Source organism: Canis lupus, chromosome 4 (genome assembly GCF_011100685.1).
Source record: "Canis lupus familiaris isolate Mischka breed German Shepherd chromosome 4, alternate assembly UU_Cfam_GSD_1.0, whole genome shotgun sequence".
Lineage (NCBI taxonomy): Eukaryota > Metazoa > Chordata > Mammalia > Carnivora > Canidae > Canis > Canis lupus.
This window is the reverse complement of record NC_049225.1, coordinates 59,924,576-59,946,600: the sequence shown is the minus strand read 5'-3', so window position 1 is coordinate 59,946,600 and position 22,025 is coordinate 59,924,576. Positions and strand designations below refer to the sequence as shown.

The 22,025-nt window shown below is 45.8% G+C and overlaps 2 protein-coding genes across 4 annotated transcripts in view; one reads left to right on the top strand and one right to left on the bottom strand.

Moving 5' to 3' along the window:
* Positions 1 to 20,886, top strand: part of HMGXB3 (HMG-box containing 3) — a 47,050-nt gene extending 26,164 nt beyond the window's left edge. For all 3 annotated transcript variants that reach the window (XM_038535048.1, XM_038535047.1, XM_038535046.1), the window contains exons 11-20: positions 442 to 591; positions 4,296 to 4,597; positions 5,109 to 5,236; positions 9,611 to 9,742; positions 10,579 to 10,763; positions 14,481 to 14,700; positions 15,533 to 15,666; positions 16,502 to 16,618; positions 18,242 to 18,451; positions 19,460 to 20,886. In XM_038535048.1, coding sequence (XP_038390976.1) covers positions 442 to 591; positions 4,296 to 4,597; positions 5,109 to 5,236; positions 9,611 to 9,742; positions 10,579 to 10,763; positions 14,481 to 14,700; positions 15,533 to 15,666; positions 16,502 to 16,618; positions 18,242 to 18,451; positions 19,460 to 19,927 — 2,046 coding nt within the window. In that variant the 3' untranslated portion in view covers positions 19,928 to 20,886. The remainder of the gene's footprint in view (positions 1 to 441; positions 592 to 4,295; positions 4,598 to 5,108; positions 5,237 to 9,610; positions 9,743 to 10,578; positions 10,764 to 14,480; positions 14,701 to 15,532; positions 15,667 to 16,501; positions 16,619 to 18,241; positions 18,452 to 19,459) is intronic.
* A 143-nt stretch (positions 20,887 to 21,029) lies between these two features.
* Positions 21,030 to 22,025, bottom strand: part of CSF1R (colony stimulating factor 1 receptor) — a 29,957-nt gene continuing 28,961 nt past the window's right edge. Inside the window, exon 21 of the mRNA XM_038535049.1 lies at positions 21,030 to 21,939. Coding sequence (XP_038390977.1) covers positions 21,793 to 21,939 — 147 coding nt within the window. The 3' untranslated portion in view covers positions 21,030 to 21,792. The remainder of the gene's footprint in view (positions 21,940 to 22,025) is intronic.

Here is a 22,025-nt window from a genome sequence, read left to right as displayed (position 1 = left end):
TGTCATAGAAGCCTAGATCCCTGAGATTTGAGCTTAGGTTGTACAAAGGTCACGATTGTCTTCAGGCAGGGTGCACACTCTTTAGTTCACCACAGTGACCAGCCTGCTGTTAGAACAGGCGTACTTCACTCTGCCAATGGCCTTGAATACCTGACTCTTAAGAGTCCACTCATCACTTGTTTCTTTCACAAATGGAGGAGAAGGACTTGCCAAAATTACGCAGGCTGCATTAAGTCGAAAGGGGGTAACTTTCAACTTAATACAGGAAAAGGATCTTGCTTCAAGGCCCTTTGGAAGTTAGTCCACATCGGCTTTTGCAGTTGTCACTCTCTTTGATTGACTGATAGCTGGTCATCCTGGTTTTGATTCTGCTCAGGTGTCACTTTTGTAAAATTGAATATTGTTTTTTGTTGTTGTTGTTGTTTTTTTTTTTTTTTTTAGGATTTGGGCCTGGCTACTTCAAGAGGCCGGGGAAAATGCAAGAATCCCTCTTGTAACTATGTCTACACCAACAGACATAAGCCGAGGATTTGTCCCAGCTGCGGTTTTAACCTTGCCAAAGACCGGACTGAAAAAACCACCAAGGCTCTCGTGAGTTCTTTCCCTGGACACACTCCCTAGCCCTGTGTTGAGCTCTTAGTGCACCTGTTTTAGTAGAAGTAAGATGATTTCTTAGTACGTGATGATAGTTAGAACACCAGAATTAGAACCAGTTAAGTTCTGAGCCTAGCCACCTTCTCTCCAGATTTGCTTATCTTTATTGTTAAGTTTGGTTTAGGTTGCCTAGGTACCCTAATCTCTGAGAACTTTCTAGCCCAGTGGACCAAGAGTTCATTCTCCAAAGAGAATGGAATACAGGCTGTAAGGAGGGTTCTGAAGAAGAGAGGGATAGAAGGGTTACATTCTTTAGCTCAGAGACTATTTTGGGAATTGGAGAAGGCTGACCCAAAGACTTTGTAGATTAGATCACTGCTTCTCAGGTTCCTTGCAGAGCTTGTGGCTTAACACAGAGCTTTACTTCTAGCAGTCTTGGCAAATCTCTCTGAAGTTGGACCAAGCTGTTTGTGGATAGTAAAACACATTCCACTTGGCTCCTTAGGGCTGGTGTTTTATTTATCAGAACCAGGAAAAATGGGTGTTTTCAGAGGTCCTGTGACTTTCATGAACTGAACAGAAAAATGTAGCACCTGAGACAGCAGATAGAATGAGTAGGATGGGGGTGAGAAGACAGTCTTCCCCATCTGCCTTGGAGCAACACAGGATGGCATCCAGACCAGGTCAGGTTCCAAGGTGGAGCCTGGCCACTCCACATCTAAGCTGGACTTTGCACGGTGGGCAGGATTTGGATGGAAGGGGAGGGCATGCCATACTCCGGGTTAAGCAAGGTTAAAAGTAAAGAGCTAGAGAGGGTGGTCCAGTCACCTAAAAGAGAAGGATATTTAGGGAGGAGTATGGAAAATAAGGCTCAGAAGGCATGTTGGGGTCATATTGTGGAAGATCCTTAGTGCTAGACCAGGCAATTTGGTTTTTAGGCAATAGGGTCACATTGAATGTCCTTGAGCCAGAGTGAGGCCCAGATGTTATGTCAGGAGAGAGACTTCTGGGGGTTTGGGAGTGGACAGGACTACTGAGGTGGTGAGGAACTATTTCAAGCTGTTTTCAATACATGTGGAGGGGTGGGGCAGGGGGAACTCCTGACTGATGAATCTCATCCCCCTGGTCCTGGCTTTGTTTCCATGCTCAAGGTGGTGGTCTGAGGTTGTCCTTGTGAGAAAGTGAAGTGGAGGTAAAGTATGTGGGCACTGATGGCCTAGTAGAAGAAACACAGGGACCAGGAATTGAGAGACCTGGCCCTGAGCTGGATGCCTTCCCTCTTCAGAGTTTTAGTTTCTCCATTGACAAAAAAGGCAGGCAAGGTAGATTCCGTCTGGATATTTTATTCTCAGGGCCATCAGACCCAGAGAAGACTCAGAATTGAGCCTTAAGGAGTCTGTAGACCCTGAGGCGCCTGGGTGGCACAGTTGGGCATCAGACTCTTGGTTTCAGTGCAGGTCTTGATCTCATGGTCGTGGAATTGGGCTCTGCGCTGAGCACGGAATCTGCTTGAGATTCTCTGTCCCTCTCCCACTTGTGCTCATGCAAGCACACCCTCTTTCTCAAATAGGTAAATCTTTAAAAAAAAAAAAAGTGTAAATCCCTGAAATAGCATGTAAAATAGATCCATAGCTTCCATTAGATTTCTCTTGCTCCATTGGCTGTCCCTTGCTGGCAATGAGCTTCCTGGATCTTCCATGCTCTAATGTGGTACTCTTCACTTAAGGTTGACCACATTGTGTCTTGACTTCCTCTTAGCTCCTTGTGACATCATAATCTCTTTTACGGCAGGTATATCTATTTTCCCGACCTTCTTCTTCTTCTTCTTTTTTTTTTTTAATTCATGAGAGACACAGAGAGGCAGAGACATGGGCAAAGGGAGAAGCAGGCTACCTGCAGGGTAGCCGATGCGGGACTCAATCCCAGGACCCCAGGATCACACCCTGAGCCACCCAGGCATCCCTTCATTGTACCTTCTGACCCTGGAATGTGCATACTCAATGTGTGGATCAGTGATTATAGAATGGAATTGAGTTCTGTATAAGTAGAGGCTCTGAACATTCCTTTCTCCTATTTGATTGTAGCTGTTGATGTGGTATGCAGAATGGAAATGAATGATGGTCCCTAGATCTGGGGTAATGAGATGACCTACCTTTCCAGGTCAGATGGGAATGGTCAGGACTTCTGGCCATTTGATTTCAAATCCTACTTTATGAGATTTGTATCTATATTCTTGTCTTCGGCTAATAGCTGCCTACCCGCAGGACATTTATTTTCTGACATTCTGTCTCTTTTCAGCTTACTAAATTTTAGAGAAATAAAATGTAAGTCCTGTTTTTCATAAACTAAAACACTGGTCAGAGACCCCGGATCCTTTGTCATGCTCTTTGGAGTCCCCTGGTGGCCATACATTTTCCTGTGCATGGCCCATGCTGTAATTGGAGGCTGTAATTAAGACTTTGGACAGGAATGATATTCATCCCTTTCCATCTTGGATCTGTGACTCCGAGCAAAGGGATACAGTATTCCTGCCAACTCTTCTTCCAGTCCATGGTTCACATAGTCATGACTGGGAACACACTATCTTCCGGGGCAACTCCTCGTGTCAACTCTCTGCAGCCATTCATTCTTTCTTTCAGCAAGCATACATTGAATGCCTACTATAGGTCAGGCATTTGGAGATACAGAGATAAATAGGAGGTGGTCCCTTCTCTTGAGTTTACAGTCTAGTGTGGGAATAAAGATAGGTAGCCAAACTTATAATGAGGTAAGAGTTCTTGTAGGTGTGCAGAGTTAATAGAAAGTTCCTTCTTGTTATTAAGCAATTAATTTCTGCAAAGCAACATGTAATATGTCCAGCAGGTATGAATTAGCATTTTTGTGTGCTCTTATGCTGGTATCGAGAATGTGTAAACAAGCACGGAAAAGATGCTTATACTCACCAAAGATGAGGGAATAGTCTCACCAACTGTGAGTCAGTGAATTCTGCAGTAAAAGAATGGATGCTGGGAGTATCCGGGAGGGAGTGATTCCTACTGCATTTGTACAAGGGATTAGGGAGGAACCTCCATTAAAAAGGACCTATTTTTATGAGCATTTCAGAACCTTGTTCCTGAAAGCCTCTGACTAGTGTTTAAAATAGTTCCCTTGTACCTGCAAGATAAAGGTGTTAGAGAAATACTTGAAGCAATGCAGCTACTTATTTACATATTGAAACTGTTGTTCGTAGAGCTTTCCTTGTTTCCCCGGTACTATCCCAAGTACTATACTTGCAATATTTTATTTACTCTGTACAACTATAGGAGATAACTAGTATTTCATCCTTCATTTCATAGGTAAGGAAATTGAGGCTCAGAAAGATTTAAGTATATTGCTTTGGGTCACACAGGTGTAGCTCTTAGGTGGCATGTCCAGAAGTGAGACCTGGGTGTGTTCTTTTCCAAACCCTATCCCTGGTGAATGGAAGCTGACTCTTAGAACTGTTACTAAGCAGTGTGTGTCATCCTCTTGTTTCACTGAGAGAGAACCAGCGCCAGAGAGAGAAAGCACCTGCTTTGAGTCACAAAGCAAATTACTAACTGAGCTGGTTTGAAGCCTTGGTTTCCTCCCCTCCACCATGGCCAGGCCCGTCCCTCTGTTACCTGTAGCCTCTCTGATTGAGTCTCGGTGCTGGCTGATCGTTCAGTCTGCTCTTTTCCCAGGAGGTCAGCTCCCCCCTCCCAGATGTGCTGAGTGCCACAGAGCCGCTGAGCCTGGCCCAAAGGGAGATCCAGCGCCAGTCCACGCTGCAGCTGCTGCGCAAAGTCCTGCAGATTCCTGAGAACGAGTCAGAGCTGGCCGAGGTCTTCGCCCTGATTCACGAACTCAACAGCTCTCGACTCATTCTGTCCAACGTGAGTGAGGAGACAGTCACCATCGAGCAAACGTCTTGGTCGAATTATTATGAGTCTCCGTCCACGCAGTGCCTACTCTGTAGCAGCCCATTATTCAAAGGGGGACAAAAGTAAGCACCCCTTTCAGAATTACCCTGTCTGTAGTGCCCGGTCTTCCTCGGCCCATATTGTACCTTATTTCAGACAGCTGTAAAACTATAGCCTTTGAAGGTGTTATTCTCTGCTTCTCTTAAGTTTCCTTTGCTTTTGAATTGCTAAAGTAAAATAATAGTAATTATCTATTATTTCTATTGGAAAATGCCTGAAAGTTACTGTCACCAAGTTAGGATTTTATTTACATCTGGACTATCCAGCACAAAGCTTGGATTTGGGAGTTCAAGGGGATTGGTTAAATTGGGTAATAAATCCAGAGTTACGTTAACTTTAGGGGTGATTTCACAGACCTTGTTCCAACAGAGTGGGAATACCCGCCTAGAAAACCCTGGAACACAAGCCCCACTCAGCACCTTCATTTGCCTACCTCATTAGAGTCTTGAGAATTTTGCCATTGATCCCTGAGCCCAGGAACTGCATCATGTTGATTTCCCTTCTGTTCTTCTGTTGGTGATGTTTTGGTACTAGCTCCCTGGCTGGGCCGCAGGAGTGCTGGCTGCTGACAGCTAGCCGGCTGCAGGTGGTGACTGCCCAGGTGAAGGTGTGTCTGAATCCTCATTGTCTGGCCCTGCACAGTTTCATGGACATCTATACAGGTGGGTGTCAGCCTTTCTTCCTCAAAGGTCCCAAAGCAGGCTTGGGAACAGCCTCTGTGGGTCACACCTCTGCTCCTTTGAGCACTGGACCTTCTCTCAGATGGGGCTTCTGAGGGAGAGGGAATTTTTCCTCCTGGGTATCTCAGCCCCAGTAGATGATATTTATTTCTCAAGTGTTAGGACTCTTAATCTGGGATCTTTAAACAAAGTTCATTCCTAAATAACATCTCCATTGTGGAAAAAATGGGACATGCTGACAATCTAAAAAAGAAACTAAAATCACTAGTAATTGTGCTGCTATGAGATAAACACTTAACATTATGCTCTTTAATCTTTCAGATGTGTTATTTTCATCTATAGAGAATATAAGGAAGTATGAGATTAATGGGTTTATAGTTTTTGTTTCAACAAAAGTGGGATTGTGCTATTCATCATTTTGGAATATTCTTTTTAAGTTTAGCGGTGACATGCATAGGCATCTTCCTATGCCAGCAAGTAGAGAAATCCATGACCATTTTTAAGGGCTGTGTGGGACTCCATTTTAGAATTCTCACTCATGGTGTGTAGGCCTTAATTATTTCCTTTGGATAAGTGCTCCAAATGGAATTGCTATGTGTTCACCCATTCCCCCTATACATTCATCAGTGTCAAACATCTATGGAACATTCACCATGTACCAACACTGTCAGAATTTGGATCTTGAATTTTACATGTAGAATTGAGCGCTGAAGATGAAAGAATATTTTTCTATTTGTCTTCAGAACCTTATGGTGCCTTATTTTGAATTCATGCTCTTAATTAATGTCTTGTGTTGCTCTATTTAGTTTGTACTATTTTATGCTCTTGCCAGCAGTTAATGAGAGCACCATTTCCCTTCAGTCTGTCTAGTGCAGTAGTACACAGGATTATGTTTTTTAAATTTTAGCTTTACTTTTAAATTTACATACAGTGAAGTTTACTTCGTCGTTTGACAGTTGCGTGAGTTCTGACAAATGCACCTAGATGTGTAACTGCCAACGCCATAAGTAGATAGAAGAGTTGTATTGCCCAGAACCCTCCTGTACTGTGCTTTTGATAATCATACCTACCCCTCCCCCTGAGCCCTCCCCCTGAGCCTCTAGCAACCAGTTGATAATGTTCTTCATTCCTATAGCTCCATCTTTTCTGAATGGCATTTATCATAATATGTAGCATTTTTTAAAAATGATTTTTAAAAATGACAAAATTTTTAAGTATAGTTAATATACAACGTAAGTAGCATTTTAAGTGAATCTGGCTTCTTTGATTAAACATCATGCCTTTGAAAGTCATCCATGTTGGGGCCACTTGAGTGGCTTACTCAGTTGAGTGTCTCTTAGTTTCAGCCCAAGTCATGATCTCAGGGTCCTGGAATTGAGCCCCCACATCAGGTTCCACATTCAGAATAGAGTCTTCTGGAATTCTCTGCTACTTTACATGTTCATGCACACTCTCAAAAAGAGAGCCATCTATATTATATTGTTTAAATGTATCAATAGTTCCTTCTTCATTGTTGAGTAGTTTTCCACAGTGTGGAATACCACAATTTGTTTATCTGTTCACTTGTTGAAAGACATCTATGTTGTTACCAGATTTTGACACTTAACCAATATAGCTGCTATAAACATTCACATACCAGCTTTTGTGAACACAAATTTTCATTTCTCTTGGGTGAATACCAAGGAGTCAAATTGCTGAGCTATATGCTAAGTGTAGGTTTAATTTTTTTAAAGGAATTGCCGAACTATTTACCTAAATGTTTGTACCATTTTGCATTACCCCAACAGTTAGTGAGAGTTCTGGTTTGCTCCATTTGTGAGCACTTGGTATTGTCCATTTTTTGGTTCTTGTTTTTAAGCCACTCTGATAGTTGTGTGAAGTGGAATCTCACTATGGTTCTGATTTGTATTTCCTCAATGACTAATGAAATTGAGCATCATTTCATGGTTTTATTAGCCATCCATGTGTCTCCTTTGGTGAAGTATCTATTCCATCTTTGGCCTGTTGAATTGGATTGTTTTCTTACTATCAAATTTTGAAAATTCTTTTTTTTTTTTTTTGGAGAATTCTTTATATATCCTGGATCCATAAGTCTTTTGTCAGATAAGTGATTTACAAATGTTGTCTTATGGTCTCTGGCTTGACTTCTCATTCTCTTAATGGAATTTTCCACAGGACAGTTCTTAGTCATAACAAAGACCACTTCATCAAGTGTTTCTTTTAGGGATTATGCTTTTAATGATCTAAGGTCTCTCTGTGTAGGTAAAGATTATCATAAATATTTTTTTCTATGTTTTCTTCTGGTGGTTTTATTATTTTGTAGTTTGTGTTTAGGTCTGTAATTCATTTTGAGTTAATTGTTAGTGGGAGACCCAGATTGAGTTCTTTATTTTCTTCTTTTGCATGTGGACATACAGTTGTACCACCGTTTGTTGAAAGGTAGTCTTTTCTGCATTGAGTGAGTTTCATGTTTTTTAAAAAATGAGTTTCTTATGGAATGTAGTTGGGTCATTTTTTTCCACTTTTTTTTATTGTGTTATGATTTATATAGTGTTAAACTCATTTTAAGTGTACAATTCAGTGACTCGTAAATTAACAGAGTTGGTCAGCCATCTCTGGATTGCTTTGGCTCCTTTGTTGAAAAACAGTTGATCATATATGTGTGGGTCTATTTCTATGGTCTGTTCTGTTCTTTTGGTTCATGTTGTCTATTCTTTTGCCAATACCACACTGGTCTTTATCACTACGGCCATGTAGTAGATCTTAGAATCAGTGTGGGACCTCCAGCCTTCTTACTGAATTGTTGTTTCCTGAATTATTTTGGCTATTTTAGTTCCTTTGCATTTCTGTATAAATCTTAAAATCGGCTTCTCAGTATCTGCAGAATCCTGTTAGAATTTTAATTGGGATTACGTTGAATCCGTTGATCAATTTGTGAAAACTTGACATGCTTAAAAATATTGAGTCTTCTAATCCCTAAAAACTTATCCCTTTCCATTTTATTAGAGTTTCTTTTATTTCTTCCATTAGTGTTTTGTAGTTTTCAGCATGTAGATCCTCTACATGTTTTGTTTTATTTAAGTTACTGTGTTCAATGCTAAATGATGTGGTTCAGTTTCTAACTGTTCAGTATCAGTGTAGAAACACAGTGGGTTTTGTCTATTGAATTTTTATCTGGTGATCATGCTAAACTCACTTAGCAGCTTTAGGAACTTTTTGTAGATCAATATTTTTTGAAATTTGCCATATTGATGGGTAAAACCTGGGGTATCATATCTTAATTTGTTGCATTTCTTTGATTACAAGGAGGATTATATGGGGTTTTTTTGTTTTTTGTTTTTTTTAATTTCTTTGAATTTTGTAAATATTTCCATTCATTGGAATATTTTGTTGACTGAGTTCTTTCCCATTTTATCAATCATCTTTTAACTTGTTTGTGGGTTTTTTTTTTTTTTTTTTTTTGGACACAAAGTGTTTTTGTCTTTTGGGGATTTTATTTGCTTTTTGTTTTTGTTTTAATTTTTATGTAATCAGATTTGATCTTCTTTATGGTTTCAGCATTTGGTATCATTCCCAGAAAGGCTTTCCCCACTCCTCCATACTCTTCTTTCATGGTTGCACATTCCAGAACCTGATTTTGTGCAAATTTGTGCATTGTACTTTGTGCAAAAAAAATTTGTATTTATAAAATCATCCTCTTTTATTTGTCTTAAATTGACTGCATATAAATCCCTCTGAGTCTTTTATCTTGGGATTTGTTTGGTTAGGGGTGATTTTGTAGCTTTTTTATATCTCCTACACATCTCTGGGCTTGGAGTGTGCTCCTGGCCTTTACCCACAGTGCAGTCATTAAGAAATAGAGGAAGAGTGGGCCCTGGTGGTCGTGAGGGCTAAGGTGGCCCATAGAGAGGATTTTTGTTCTTGTTTTTTAAATTTCTCTACAGATTTCATGGCTGGCTTTTTTCATTTAACAGTGTATTATGGACAACTCCATGTCAGAGCAATTAGGTCTATGTTATTTTTATTATTTTATTTAAAGATTTTATTTGTTCATGAAAGACACAGAGTTGGGCAGAAACATAGGCAGAGGGAGAAGTAGGCTTCCTACAGGAAGCGCGATGTGGGACTGGATCCCAGCACTTTGGGATTATGCCCTGAGCCAAAGGCAGATGCTCAACCATTGAGCCACCCAGGCGTCCCTATTCTTTTTTAACGAGGCATAATTTTCTGTTTTAGGAATGTATCATAATTAATGTAACTGTTCCCCTATTACTGGGTATTTAGTTTATTTCTAATTTTTTGCCATTGTGGATGTTTTACAGTGAGTTTCTCTGTTGCCTCTTTTTAACTTTGCAGGTCTCTTTAATGTGGGGAACAAGCTACTAGTGAGCTTGGACTTGCTTTTTGCAATCCGGAACCAGATCAAGCTGGGAGAGGACCCCAGGGTGTCCATCAGTGCTGTTCTGAAGTCGGTGCAGGAACAGACAGGTACAGGTTGGCTTCCTCCCTTTCCCGTACTAGTCCTGAGTTCCCTGGGAACTTTTAGTGATGGGCTTTGGTTGAATCACCTTAGAGAAGAGTCTAATAGTTTGAAAAGGAGACATTCTTGGCTTCCCTGGTACACTCCTCCTTTTGAATTTTACAAATACCCAAAGTGTGAGTCTTTCCATCCATCCAGAGACCCTGAGCACAAAAGTAAGCTGACTCTATGATCAAAGGATCATAAGTAGAGTTGGCCTTGCTGCATGTTATATTGAGACCTGAAGGTGGAGACCACCCTCCTTAATATTAGAAATTGTTTTTCTACTTGCTTTCCTTCTTTTGATACTTTTCCCTCCTAACCCTGTAGACTTCAGTTCCCTTGCACCTTGCCTGCTATGAGCTCAGATGGAGTAGGGCAAAGGTTCTAGGGTCAGACAGCCATGTGTTTGAGTCTTGGCTCTGCCACTTAGTGGCAGTATGATTTTTGAGCCAATTATTCTCTGTGCCTCAATTTCTCCGATTATAAATTGAGAATGAGAATAGCTTGTTTTGTAAAGGTGTGAGGTAAGTGAAATAACGTATCTGAAGCTGTCAGCACAGTCTGGTGCCTGATAGGTGTTAGTGCAAGACAATTATATAACTGACTGGAATTGCCCTTAGGGGTTGCCACCCAAGCCCTTGAAGGCCAGGGTGTTTGACCCTTGGGGTGGTTGGTGCTCTTGAGTGTCCTTAGAGGAGCACTCTTGAAGAGTCGCTATTCTTGCTGGCCTGGCCCCTCGCTCATCCCCAGTGACCTAGGGGTCTTTTTTGTGACCTTCTCAGAGCTCTTGCTCTCCTTGCAGAAAAGACTCTGACTTCAGACGAGCTGAGCCAGCTGCAGGAGCTGCTATGCAATGGCTACTGGGCTTTCGAGTGCCTCACTGTCCGAGACTATAATGACATGATCTGTGGCATCTGTGGTGTTGCCCCCAAAGTGGAAATGGCCCAGAGGAATGAAGAAAACGTGTTGGCACTGAAGAGTGTGGAAGTAAGTGCCTCCTGGCCACCTTTAGAACTGTCTTCACACTCACTCGGCAGCCACCTTCCTACATGCTGTCCCAGGAGCAGATGGCTCTAGTCCTGCCTGGGGGAGGCGAATGGCTTTTTCATCTAAGGAAGGCTGGATGGAAATAGAGGCATTTGTTACTTTCCAACGAATTATTAAACATGAACCAGGTGCATTTTTTAGATGCTTGTACATGCCAGTAAGAAACCCTTAAAGTTTCTGTGTTCATGGGGCTCAAATTCTGATTTGGGGAGACAGGAAACAAACATTATTAATAATTGTATATATTATATTAATGTCTATTGTATAAACAGTATGTAGTAATTAAAAGTAGCATAGTAATAGTAAAGGAGGTAAGGAGAAGAGAATAGTGTGGTAAAGAGGGGGATTCCTGTTTTCTAGAGGGTAATCAAGGAGGCCCTCTCTGATACGGTGGCATTTGAGGAGAAATTTGAAGTCCAAGTAGCTTTCAGGGGAGGAATATTCTAGGCAGAGAAAGAAGTGAAACAGTCTGAGTTGGGCTTGCTGTGCATGGTTGAGGAACAGCAAGGAGGCCATGTGGCTGGAGCACGTGACTGGCAGAGAAAACAGTAGGACGTGTGAGGTTCAAGAGACTGCGGGAAGCCAGACTCTCCATGGGGGCATGTGGGCCACTGTGAGGACTTAGACCGAGTGAGATGGAGAACTGTGGATAGATTTTGATCTGTGACTTGGTTCTTAACTAAAAAATGCTCACATAAAGATAATACCAGATTTATATGGTTTCATACATTAATTCTAACAGTTACCCGAGAAATATGATTCTAATCATAGATGACAAAAGCAGATATATTTCCCCACCTCATTGTATAAGGCTAGATAACCTTGAAAATAAAGCCAGACTTTTAATATAAGAAAACAAATTGGAGCTGCTTGTATTCATGAATATAGATGCCACAGTGCTGAATAGGATAATAGCCGATCATATCTAACAGTGAAGGAAGTAACCCATCATGACAGGCTTATCCAAGGAAAGCAGCATTGTTTCAACATGAGAAAATATACAAATATAATTTGCTTTTGTACAGTTTATTTTTATTTTTTAAAGATTTTATTTATTCATGAGAGACACAGAGAGAGAGAGAGAGAGAGAGAGGCAAAGACACAGGCAGAGGGAGAAGCAGGCTCCATGCAGGGAACCTGACTCGATCCGGGGTCTCCAGGAGTATACCCTGGGCTGAAGGCGGTGCTAAACCACTGAGCCACCTGGGCTGCCCTGCTCTTGTACAGTTTAAAAGAAAAAAACCCATATGATTATTTCAGTAGATGTAAAAAAGGCTTTCGTTCTCATTCAACACCATCTATGATAAAACTTACTAAACTGAGGGATCCCTGGGTGGCGCAGCGGTTTGGCGCCTGCCTTTGGCCCAGGGCGCGATCCTGGAGACCCGGGATCGGGTCCCACGTCGGGCTCCCGGTGCATGGAGCCTGCTTCTCCCTCTGCCTGTGTCTCTGCCTCTCTCTCTCTCTCTCTGTGACTATCATGAATAAATAAAATCTTTTAAAAAAAAAAAAACTTACTAAACTGAGAATAATAGAAATCTTTCTTGACCTGGTACATGGTGTTTTTTAAAAAATTGCATAGATTGCTGAACTTTCTCCCATGATCATGCTCAGGAGGTCTGGTCTGCCTGCATAGGGATGGAGTACCTGTGAGTGTGCTAGTAGTAGCAGGTGTGAGGGATGGGGGTGAGTTTTCCATCCCAGAAGGAGCACTGCAACATGAAGTGTCTGTTTAGGCACTGGACCTGCAGCTCACCTGTTCACCACCAGGGGTGCTGTGAGCCCTCTAGAGAAAAGCTTGGATGCGTTTTGGCATAGCCAGCTGAGGCTCTTAGAGATTTAATGTATATTCCTCCTTTTCTTCCCAATTAAAAAAAAAAGTCTATATCTTGTTCACATATCCCATTTGAAGGATGCTGGTGCATAACAAGACATATGAAAGTAAGTATAATGCTTTCTGGAGTCTTCTAAGTGTTCTTCATAGATAAAATGAACTATAAAAAATTTTGCTTTTTTATGTTATCTCACCAAGAGTCTATTTTCAAACTCTTTTGGATGTGCTTGTCAAATGGCAATCTAATGGCAGTGTTAATAGTGACACAGCTAGGATTCATTGAGCATATTACTACATATGCCAGTTCTTTTTTTTTTATATATAATTTATTTTTTATTGGTGTTCAATTTACCAACATACAGAATAACACCCAGTGCTCATCCCGTCAAGTGCCCCCCTCAGTGCCCATCACCCATTCACCCCCACCCTACATGTGCCAGTTCTTATGCTGTGCTCAGGGCTTGACTCACTTCTCACCTCAGCCCTGTGAATTTTTGTAGATGAAAGGACCAAAGCCCAGGGGTTTTATTCAAGCTTACTCAGCCAGGAGGGGTGGAGCTGGGACTTGACCTTTGTCTGACTCCAGAGTCTGAGCTCCTGAGCATTGCCATCATGCTCACTAGCATTTCCTGGGACTCTGAACCCAAGTTTTATTTTATTTTATTTTATTTTTTTTTTAAACTTTTTTAATTTATGATAGTCACACAGAGAGAGAGAGGCAGAGACGCAGGCAGAGGGAGAAGCAGGCTCCATGCACCGGGAGCCCGACGTGGGACTCGATCCCGGGTCTCCAGGATCGCGCCCTGGGCCAAAGGCAGGCGCTAAACCGCTGCGCCACCCAGGGATCCCCCAAGTTTTATTTTAAAAACACATCTAGCTATAGAGACCACAGATGCCCACCTCCCTGCAAAAACTCCTCTCCTAGTCCTAACTGGCATCTGCCTCTGCCTTTCTGATCAAGGCTCTTTCCCACAGAATCGAGTAGAATTCCCTTCACTTTCAGTATGCATGTCTCTTCTCTACGGTACTGGCTATATCTCTCTAGAGATCAGGGTCTACTCTATTTCTCCCTTTTGTATGTTGCAAGTGATGTGGTGCCTGTGTGGAAAAGCAGGTAAAGGGTATTCTGAAGTCAGTGAGGTGAAACAAGTTTCTGAACTAAACTCAAATTGGCAGTTGTCCACGAGGAGACTGTCTGGTGGCCTCTCCCCTCAGGGACTGCATAGAGAAGGACCCCCTAGACTGATGATAGTCACACATCAGTTTGTGCACACAGCAGTACGCTCAGTTGGCATTCCTTGCCCCCTTGTTTTATGGAGAGGATGGCTCAGTGACTGCGAAGTGTGGTGGGAGACTTGTGTAGTTACAGTGTGCACTAGCCCTGTAGGTGGTGGGGAACAGGGGGCTTGGCCTTTGGAACTAGACCTTCAGTCACATTCTCTTTCAACCCCTTGCTGTGGTAGTCTCACCTCAGACAGCCCCCAGACTTGTGCAGTAGTTAATCAGACAGACAGTGTCCAACATGTAACAGGTATTTGGTGGTAGCTCCCCTTTCCTTGCAGGTCAGGGAAAGGACTTGAACAAAGGCAGATGCAGAAGGGCCTGAGAGCTGTTCAAGTATTGGGGAGAGCTATGGTATGGGGGAGATGAATGTGGCCAAAAGGCAGTTAGGTACTAAGATATCAGATTTGGGGGCGCCCAGCAGTGCATGGCTGGCTGACACCTTCCACCTTTGTTGTCTTGAGTGGATCAAGATGGTGGACTCTTGTGTTACTGATACTCTGTGGCTCCTATAGTTTGATCTTTTTATCCTGACCTTTTAGTTCACCTGGCCCGAGTTCTTGGGCCCCAGTGAGGTAAACGTGGAGGACTTTTGGGCCACGATGGAGACAGAGGTGATTGAGCAGGTGGCCTTCCCTGCCAGCATCCCTATCACCAAGTTTGATGCCTCTGTTATTGCCCCCTTCTTCCCACCACTCATGAGAGGCGCTGTGGTCGTCAACACCGAGAAGGACAAAAACCTGGATGTGCAGCCGGTACCTGGTAAGATCACCTGGTGGCTCACTCGGGTCAGGGAAGGGCCCAGTCCAGAGGCTGGAACATTTCCATGGCCAGATAGCATCAGTGGCAGAAGGGGGTGGAGGAAGGCCCACTTAGAGGGCTCTTAATAGAAAGATCATGACAAGGGGTCATGAAATTCCCTAGAGGTTAAAGTCAGGTGTAGAATTTTGAAGAGCCGCAGCCACCTTTCACAAAACAGTACTTTTCCTTACAAAGTGGAATGTATTTTCTGTTCTATTTCATTTTTAAAATTCTGGATATGACCCACTGAGGTGATTTTATAAGTATTGAGTATGTTGTGATCCACTAGTTCTCAAACAGTACTTCCTAACTTTAGATGCTGAGGTCCCACCTCATACTTGATGTTTTAGGGCCTAAAATTCATTTTCCTTTTTAACATCTCCACATAGTTCACTGTTGGTTAGGCGGTACAGTTTTGAAATGAGACCCACTGCTCATCGTGTTGCTGCCCTTGTGGTAATCCTCTGAGATCTTGGTTCTGAAAAACCTTAAAAGATGAAAAGCCATACCGATTTTCGAGTTCTTTGCAAGGGCACTCTGCTGGATCTCTATCCTAGACGTTCAAGGTCAAAAAGCCAGTTCTGAGAGACTTGAAATATCTGCAGAAGTTAGAAGACCCACCTGGAGTCCACCTCCCTCAGCACCGAGGGCAGTGCTCAGGGCAGAGCCTGCTTCTACTGCTTGCCGGATTTAGGCCTCGTTCCCTGGTTCTCATCCTCACACTTGAGGGACTCCCTGTAACCCCTGTTGCCTGGTGGCAGTGTCCTCCCTTCAGCAGGGTCGTCTCTTACAGGCCATGGTAGTGCCCTGGTGAGGCTGCTCCACGAGGGCACTTGCAAGCTGGAGGAGATCGGCTCCTACAGTGAGGAGGAGCTCCGGCACCTGCTGAGGCAGTGTGGCATCCCCTTTGGGACAGAGGACTCCAAGGTGAGTGGTGGGGGCTTCCGTGCAGACAGGGACTTAGGGAGCAGACTGGTGGTTTGCTTTCTGAGCAAGGAGATGAGCATCTGCAACAAGTGCCTCTTGTGGTACACAAGGTGCTTGGCTGGCAGTCAGGGAGACCTGGGGGATCATTTGCAGCCAGGTCATGACAGGTATGCAAGGCCTTTCCCTCCAATCAGTTCTTCTGGCCAAGGTAATGGGTCCAGACTCTGGGGTCAGGAATACTGGTTTTCCCGCTGTCTAGGTATGACCTTGGATAAGTTATCTTTCATCTCAGCCTCATTTTCCTGGTTTACAAAGTGGAAATAACCAAAATACTGACCTGACAAGGTTGTGAGGAAGGCGTTTTGCAGTGTGTGGTTATCGCCTCTCCAGGCCCTTTGTGAATGAGCATTGTTATATCCAGAGAGAGGGGTAGGGAGAAAGGGACGGAGGCTATGTGTGTGTGCATTATCCATTCATTATTTACTTTTCTTCAAACTAATGTTCTTTTGAACATTTTATGCTTCCTTCAAGTTCAGATTCAAATATTAGCTTCTTTTTGAAGCATTCCCTACCCTGTGAAAAGTAGGAAGACCCCCAGGCCTCAAAGACTCTGGCACCTTGATCACTCTGGCTGGCTTTCTCTGGGACCTGGTCCTTTCAGGGCGTCAGAGTCCCCATCTGTACCTAAGACATTAAGCTAGTAAGGCTCCAAGGCATACTCTGACCTTGACAGTTTATTCTCTTGCTTTGGGTATTGAAGTGAGCATTTGGTGCTGCACACCAAGCCTGGTCCCTTAGCATTTACTACTTTGTTTTTAATCTTGTCCTGCTCCAGGAACAGCTCTGCTTCTCCTTGTTGGCTCTCTATGAGTCTGTACAGAATGGAACCAGAGCTAGACAGCCCCCACCTCATCTCACGGGGGGTAAAATCTACAAGGTGTGCCCCCATCAGGTAAGTGGATAACGAGGAGCTTGGGGTGAATTTGTCCATGACAGATTGCCCACACAGAATCTGGTTGATCAGCTTATCCTGTGGGAGCTGGCACTTAGGTCACTGGACAGCCTGTGGAATAGCTCATTTTGGGTCAGATGCCACCCTTTGGACTAGGAAGGGAGCTTGGGTCATCATCAGTGAATATTAAGCACCCTTTCGGATGCTAGCCCTGTGTCAGTTGTTGAAGGTACAGAGGTGACTAGTGAAGATGTCATTCCTCTCTAGTTGACCTCACTTAGAGAAGAAATAGAGCTACCATGGCCTAGGGGGCTAGCTCTGAAGGAACAAGATAAAGCCCTGAGATAGAAGGCAACAGGGAGCTCCTGTCTGGCGCAGCCAGAGAAGGTTGAAAGCCCAATGATGAGCTATGGAAAGAATGTTCCAGCAGAGGGAAGGGTGACCACTAAGTCCTTAGTAGGGAAACATGGTGAGCCCAGAAGAGGAAGACTGGAGAGGTAACCAGAGACCAGATCATGTAGTGCTTTGTAGGCCGCAATAGCAGTCTGGGTTTCCTTCTGAGGGTGGTGAGGGACCCACTGGACTCTTCTGAGTAGGAATTGGGGAAGAGGTAGTTCTGATTTGGTTTAAGGAGGGCACACCTCAAGTCTGTGGAGCGTGGACAGGGTAAGGCACTGGGATAGCTCTGGGAAGGTTTCGCACTGTATGACAAAGCAGGTTCAGGAAGATACTGGGGTTGAAGACCCACTGAACAGGTACCAAATGGGGGAGGGATTCCTAGCAGAGCCCTCAGTTCACTCAGCTGCATGAGTGGGCATGGCAACTGGCTGTCAAGAAAGAATCTGATTATCAACTTCTTCAACAAAAGCCGTGTTTGAGGGGCAGGCTTGATGCCTTTCCCCTGGCAGAACAGACCCTGAGCAGAGGACTGTGTTTGTTGACTAGGGACTGGCTCATGAGAAGCACATGACCACACAGCTGTGAGAGCTACAGAGCTCAGGGCTGTGATGGGCGAGCGGTAGCACTAAGAGGTTATAACTAAGACTGGTGGGGGTGAAGGAAAGGAGGTGGAGGGAGACACTGGGTCCCCACTGCACACACAGCTCCTCCTCCCCAGCAATGAAGTGGCTCCTGGGAAGCACAATCAGTGGAGGTGTTTACTAGTTTACATGGGGTTCCCATCTGGGCGACATATCCGGGTCTGGAGGGGAGCTGCTCAAAAGCCCAGATGCTGAGACCCCATCCCCAAAGGCTGATTCCTTAGGTTTGGGATAGGGTCCAGGAACCCCCACGTCTAACCAGCTGTTAGCTGCTGGGGCTGTGTGGCTAGGAATTGGAGCCTGTGGACTAGATGGTACTTAGTAGGGCAGTGTGGAGGGTGGGGTTGGGGACCTCTTGGCCTCGATTGAAGACCAGATGCTCCCAGCTGTACTCTCTCAGGAAGTCAGGGATGAGTTGGCAACTTTATTTAGGGACAGAAATAGGAAGCAGAATGTGATGGGCTCTGGCAGGACAGCCATGGCTTTAGTCATGAAACCTGATTATTCATCTTTCTGGGAAGAAGACTCAACTCTGTCTGCTGATTTCTTAACTCTGTGCTATGCCCTCCATCTCCCTGCTCAGGTGATCTGTGGCTCCAAGTATCTTGTGCGAGGTGAGAGTGCCCGCGACCACGTGGATCTGCTTGTCTCTTCCCGCCATTGGCCACCTGTCTACGTGGTAGACATGGCCACACCAGTGGCCCTGTGTGCTGACCTCTGCTACCCCGAGCTGACCAACCAAATGTGGGGGAGGAACCAGGGCTGTTTCTCTAGCCCCGCAGAGCCACCTGTGGTAAGTTCCCTTCTGAGAAGCTAGAATAAGTCCCACAGACTGACCATGTCTCACCTCCTGGTTATTTGGGAAGGCCTTCTGGGAACCATCTCTAGCATCCTTTGTCTCAACTAATATTTTGTCTTGATGCTCTGAGCCAGCATTTACTGCACAGATTTTTACTGACCAAGCCCTGTATGTGTGTGTGAGTCCCCTACATATCACTTAAGAGTGCCCAAGGTGTCCCAAGCACAGATATTTTGGGTCAAAGGGGTTGCCTTCCAAGTACTGATAAGCCTTTAACAGTACTGCCTCTGGGAGATGTCATGCACATTGGCATACTAAAGGCCTGGATCAATCAGGTCTTGGGTCTGACTGAATATAATGCATGGCATACCGGTTGTGATCTAGAGGCCCAGAGGCTTAGAAAATGCCACTCTAGCCAACCCTCTCCTTTTAGGAAAATGTAAAGTAAGGTCCAGAGAGGGGAGATGGACTTTGTCCAGTGTTACATAGCAGATAAGTGGCAGGACCCTCATCTCAGTATTTTAGTGCTTTGTACCAGGCAGTGATTCCTACCAGACATACGTGCACTTTGCTGGAAGAGCCGTTAGGACTGGCAACAGGAAGAAGGGGACGTTATCATCACTTACCTTCTCCTTATTCCCAGGGACTCACTGGCTCTGGGAGGTTGTGCCAGGCACTGCTGAAAAGCACCTGAGCCTCAGTGAGAGCCCCGCTCTCCACTCCCCTGCAGCCCAGCCTGAAGTGACTAGGCATGGTAATAAGCAATAGCAGCTCAGGTAATCTAACATCTGTTCTGGGAAGTGGCCTCTGTGACTGTCACTGTCCTCCCAAGGGGACGGAAGCCCAGGAAGAGGAGAGGGGACTTGCCCCAGGAGATGTGAGCATATGTGGTAACTTGAGGGTTTCAGTAGGGCTGACTGACACCACCCCCCTTCACTCTCACCCACCATACAGCTTTTACCATAGTCATTCTCTCATGTCAGAGTGGTTTCTTATCTCTAGAGCGTATCCTGCCCAGAACTCTTGGACCAGCATTATACCGTGGACATGATGGAGGCTGAGCACTCTGTCCAGCACCCAGTCACCAAGACTGCCACACGTCACATCGTCCACGTAGACACACAGCCCAGTCCTGGTGACCCCAGCACTGGGCACCACTCTTCAGCCCTGTGCCCTGAGTTGGCACCCTATGCGACCATCCTGGCCTCCATAGCAGACAGCAAACCAAACAGTGTCCGCCAGCGGCCCATTGCCTTTGACAATGCCACCCACTATTACCTCTACAACCGCCTCATGGACTTCCTCACCAGCCGTGAAATTGTCAACCGGCAGATCCATGATATTGTGCAGAGCTGCCAGCCTGGCGAGGTGGTCATCCGAGATACCCTCTACCGCCTTGGGGTTGCTCAGATCAAGACAGAGGCAGAGGAGGAGGGTGAAGAAGAAGAGGTGGCCGCAGTGACAGTATAAGCTGGGCTCTTGCACAGGGACTGCACCGTCTCAAGCCATAGTGAGGCCCTTGCCCAAGGCAGATCCATCCAGGGGACTGACGGGAACGTTCACCTTTGGGGAGGCCTCTGATGCTGGGACTGACCAAAGAGCTTCCATTTCCTGAGCACGGTGGGGCCTGGGGTCCGTGGTTCTCAACCTTCTGGGGGTCAGGAGAAGCACCAGGACACTCCTTACTAGCCCTGAGAGAACACTTGGGGGACATCGTATGCTCAGCGGAGAGGAAGGGAGGGCTGAGGGAGTGCTGGTAGCTGGTGGCTTCCCTGGAGCCTCCTGTGGGTCAGGGTGGAGAACCTGGGGTAGGCTAAGGCGGCGGAGTCCGGCGCTAGGTGGGGAGGCTGCTGCGGTCTCTCTTGCCACCCCTGGGGAATGTTCTTTCCAGCCCCTGCAGCCACATGACTTCCTTAGCCTGTTGCCTTTGACTTGGGGCCTTGGGGGCCTCATTAGCTCTAGGGGTCCCTTTGGGCTCTTGATTTTCCCAGAGGAGGGATGCATTTTCCTCCTCCTCTTCCTCCACCCAAGTTTAGGGGAAGCTGAGGAGGGAGAAACAGCCACAGCTCTCTTCCAGGACTGTCTTCTCTGCCCTGAGCTTTGAGGAAGAGGATCCCCTTCCTCCTTTCCCTGGCCACTGCTGCTGCATCCTACATCCTTTCTGGGCCCTGGACCCTCACCACAGAGGGGATGTGGCCCGTTGGCATGACATAACCTGGCGGCAGTAGGAAAAACTCCCTTCTGTGAAGGGGAAGCAGACTGGGCCATAAGGAAACAGCGGGACTGGCTCAAGTGCCTAAGGTTTGCTTAGGGCACGGGAATTGGCCGTGTGTTATTTAATTTATTGAGAGGAGTGGAGTAGGTGGCTTTTTTCCCCTCCTTCTTCCCCTGCCAAGAATAAAATTTATTAAATTATCTGTTTTGGTGAAGCAAGAGTCAATTCCATGCTCATTGTGTGGGGTGCAGTGTGGTTGAGCATCTGAGGTGCCAAGCTGGTCACTTGACATGGAGGGTGGAAGAGACCCTGGGGAATCCACAGGCCCCCCAGGGACACAGAGAACTGGAGGCCAGCTGTGTTAATGCTGTTAGTTTAATGACTGAGACATCCCGCAGGGCAACTGTTAGTTACGGGGAGTCAGCTTGGAGTGCATGCTGCTTGCTTGGTGTGGCCAGCCACACGGGCCCCTGCCTTCCAGCTCAGAATGATAGGGGACTGGTCAGAACCCCGAACTTTTAGCTGCCACCTGGCTCATTGTAGCGACCAGATCCAGAGCGAGTGGGGCTGTAGAGACCAGGTTAGAGGGCGCGGACTAGGAGGTCCAATTCATTCTTAGGAGCCACCCTGCTCTGAGGCGCCCGAGCCAGGCACAAGTCTCTGAGCACCCTTCTGCTCTTGCCATTGCACTCAGCTACAGGAGGCGTCCTACTCTGACAAAGCCCAAGAAGCCTGGTTTTCCCAAAGTTGATAGGCACAAAACCGGTCCGTTTCCAATGAGATAAGAGGGAGAGTAGGGAAGGGGGTTCCTGGGAGTGGGAACAAGGTTAAGAGGGTGAGCTGGGGGTTCTCCCCTTTGGCATAGCAAGCATGAGGCCATAGCATTGAGAACAGTGGGCGGGGGGCTCAGCCCTAGCCCCTGACTGGCAGTGATGGCCCAGGTCCCGGAAGGGTTCTTCCCAAACTCCTGTGGATCTCACATTCCTGAGATTCAGAGCTGGGCCGAGCTGTTGAGTGAAATGACCAAGGGCAGAGTCCGTAGGCTCCCCGCCGTGGTGCCCCATCCACAGTGGAGTTGAAGCTTGGAGGAAGGGAAAAGCAGTGCTTCCCGGTCGTCTCCTCAGCAGAACTGGTAGTTGTTGGGCTGCAGCAGGGGCTGGGCAATATCCCCCTGTTCACAGCAGGCCAGGTGCTCGCTAGAGCTCTCCTCCTCTGGCTCACTACTGCTGCCACTGCTACTGCTGCTGCTTGGCAGATTGGTGTAGTCCTGGGTTGGAGAGGCCAGGGGTGGTCAGTCCTGATGGTTCAGGCCCAGCCTGGCCTGCTGGATCCACCCACCCACCCTGAGGCTGA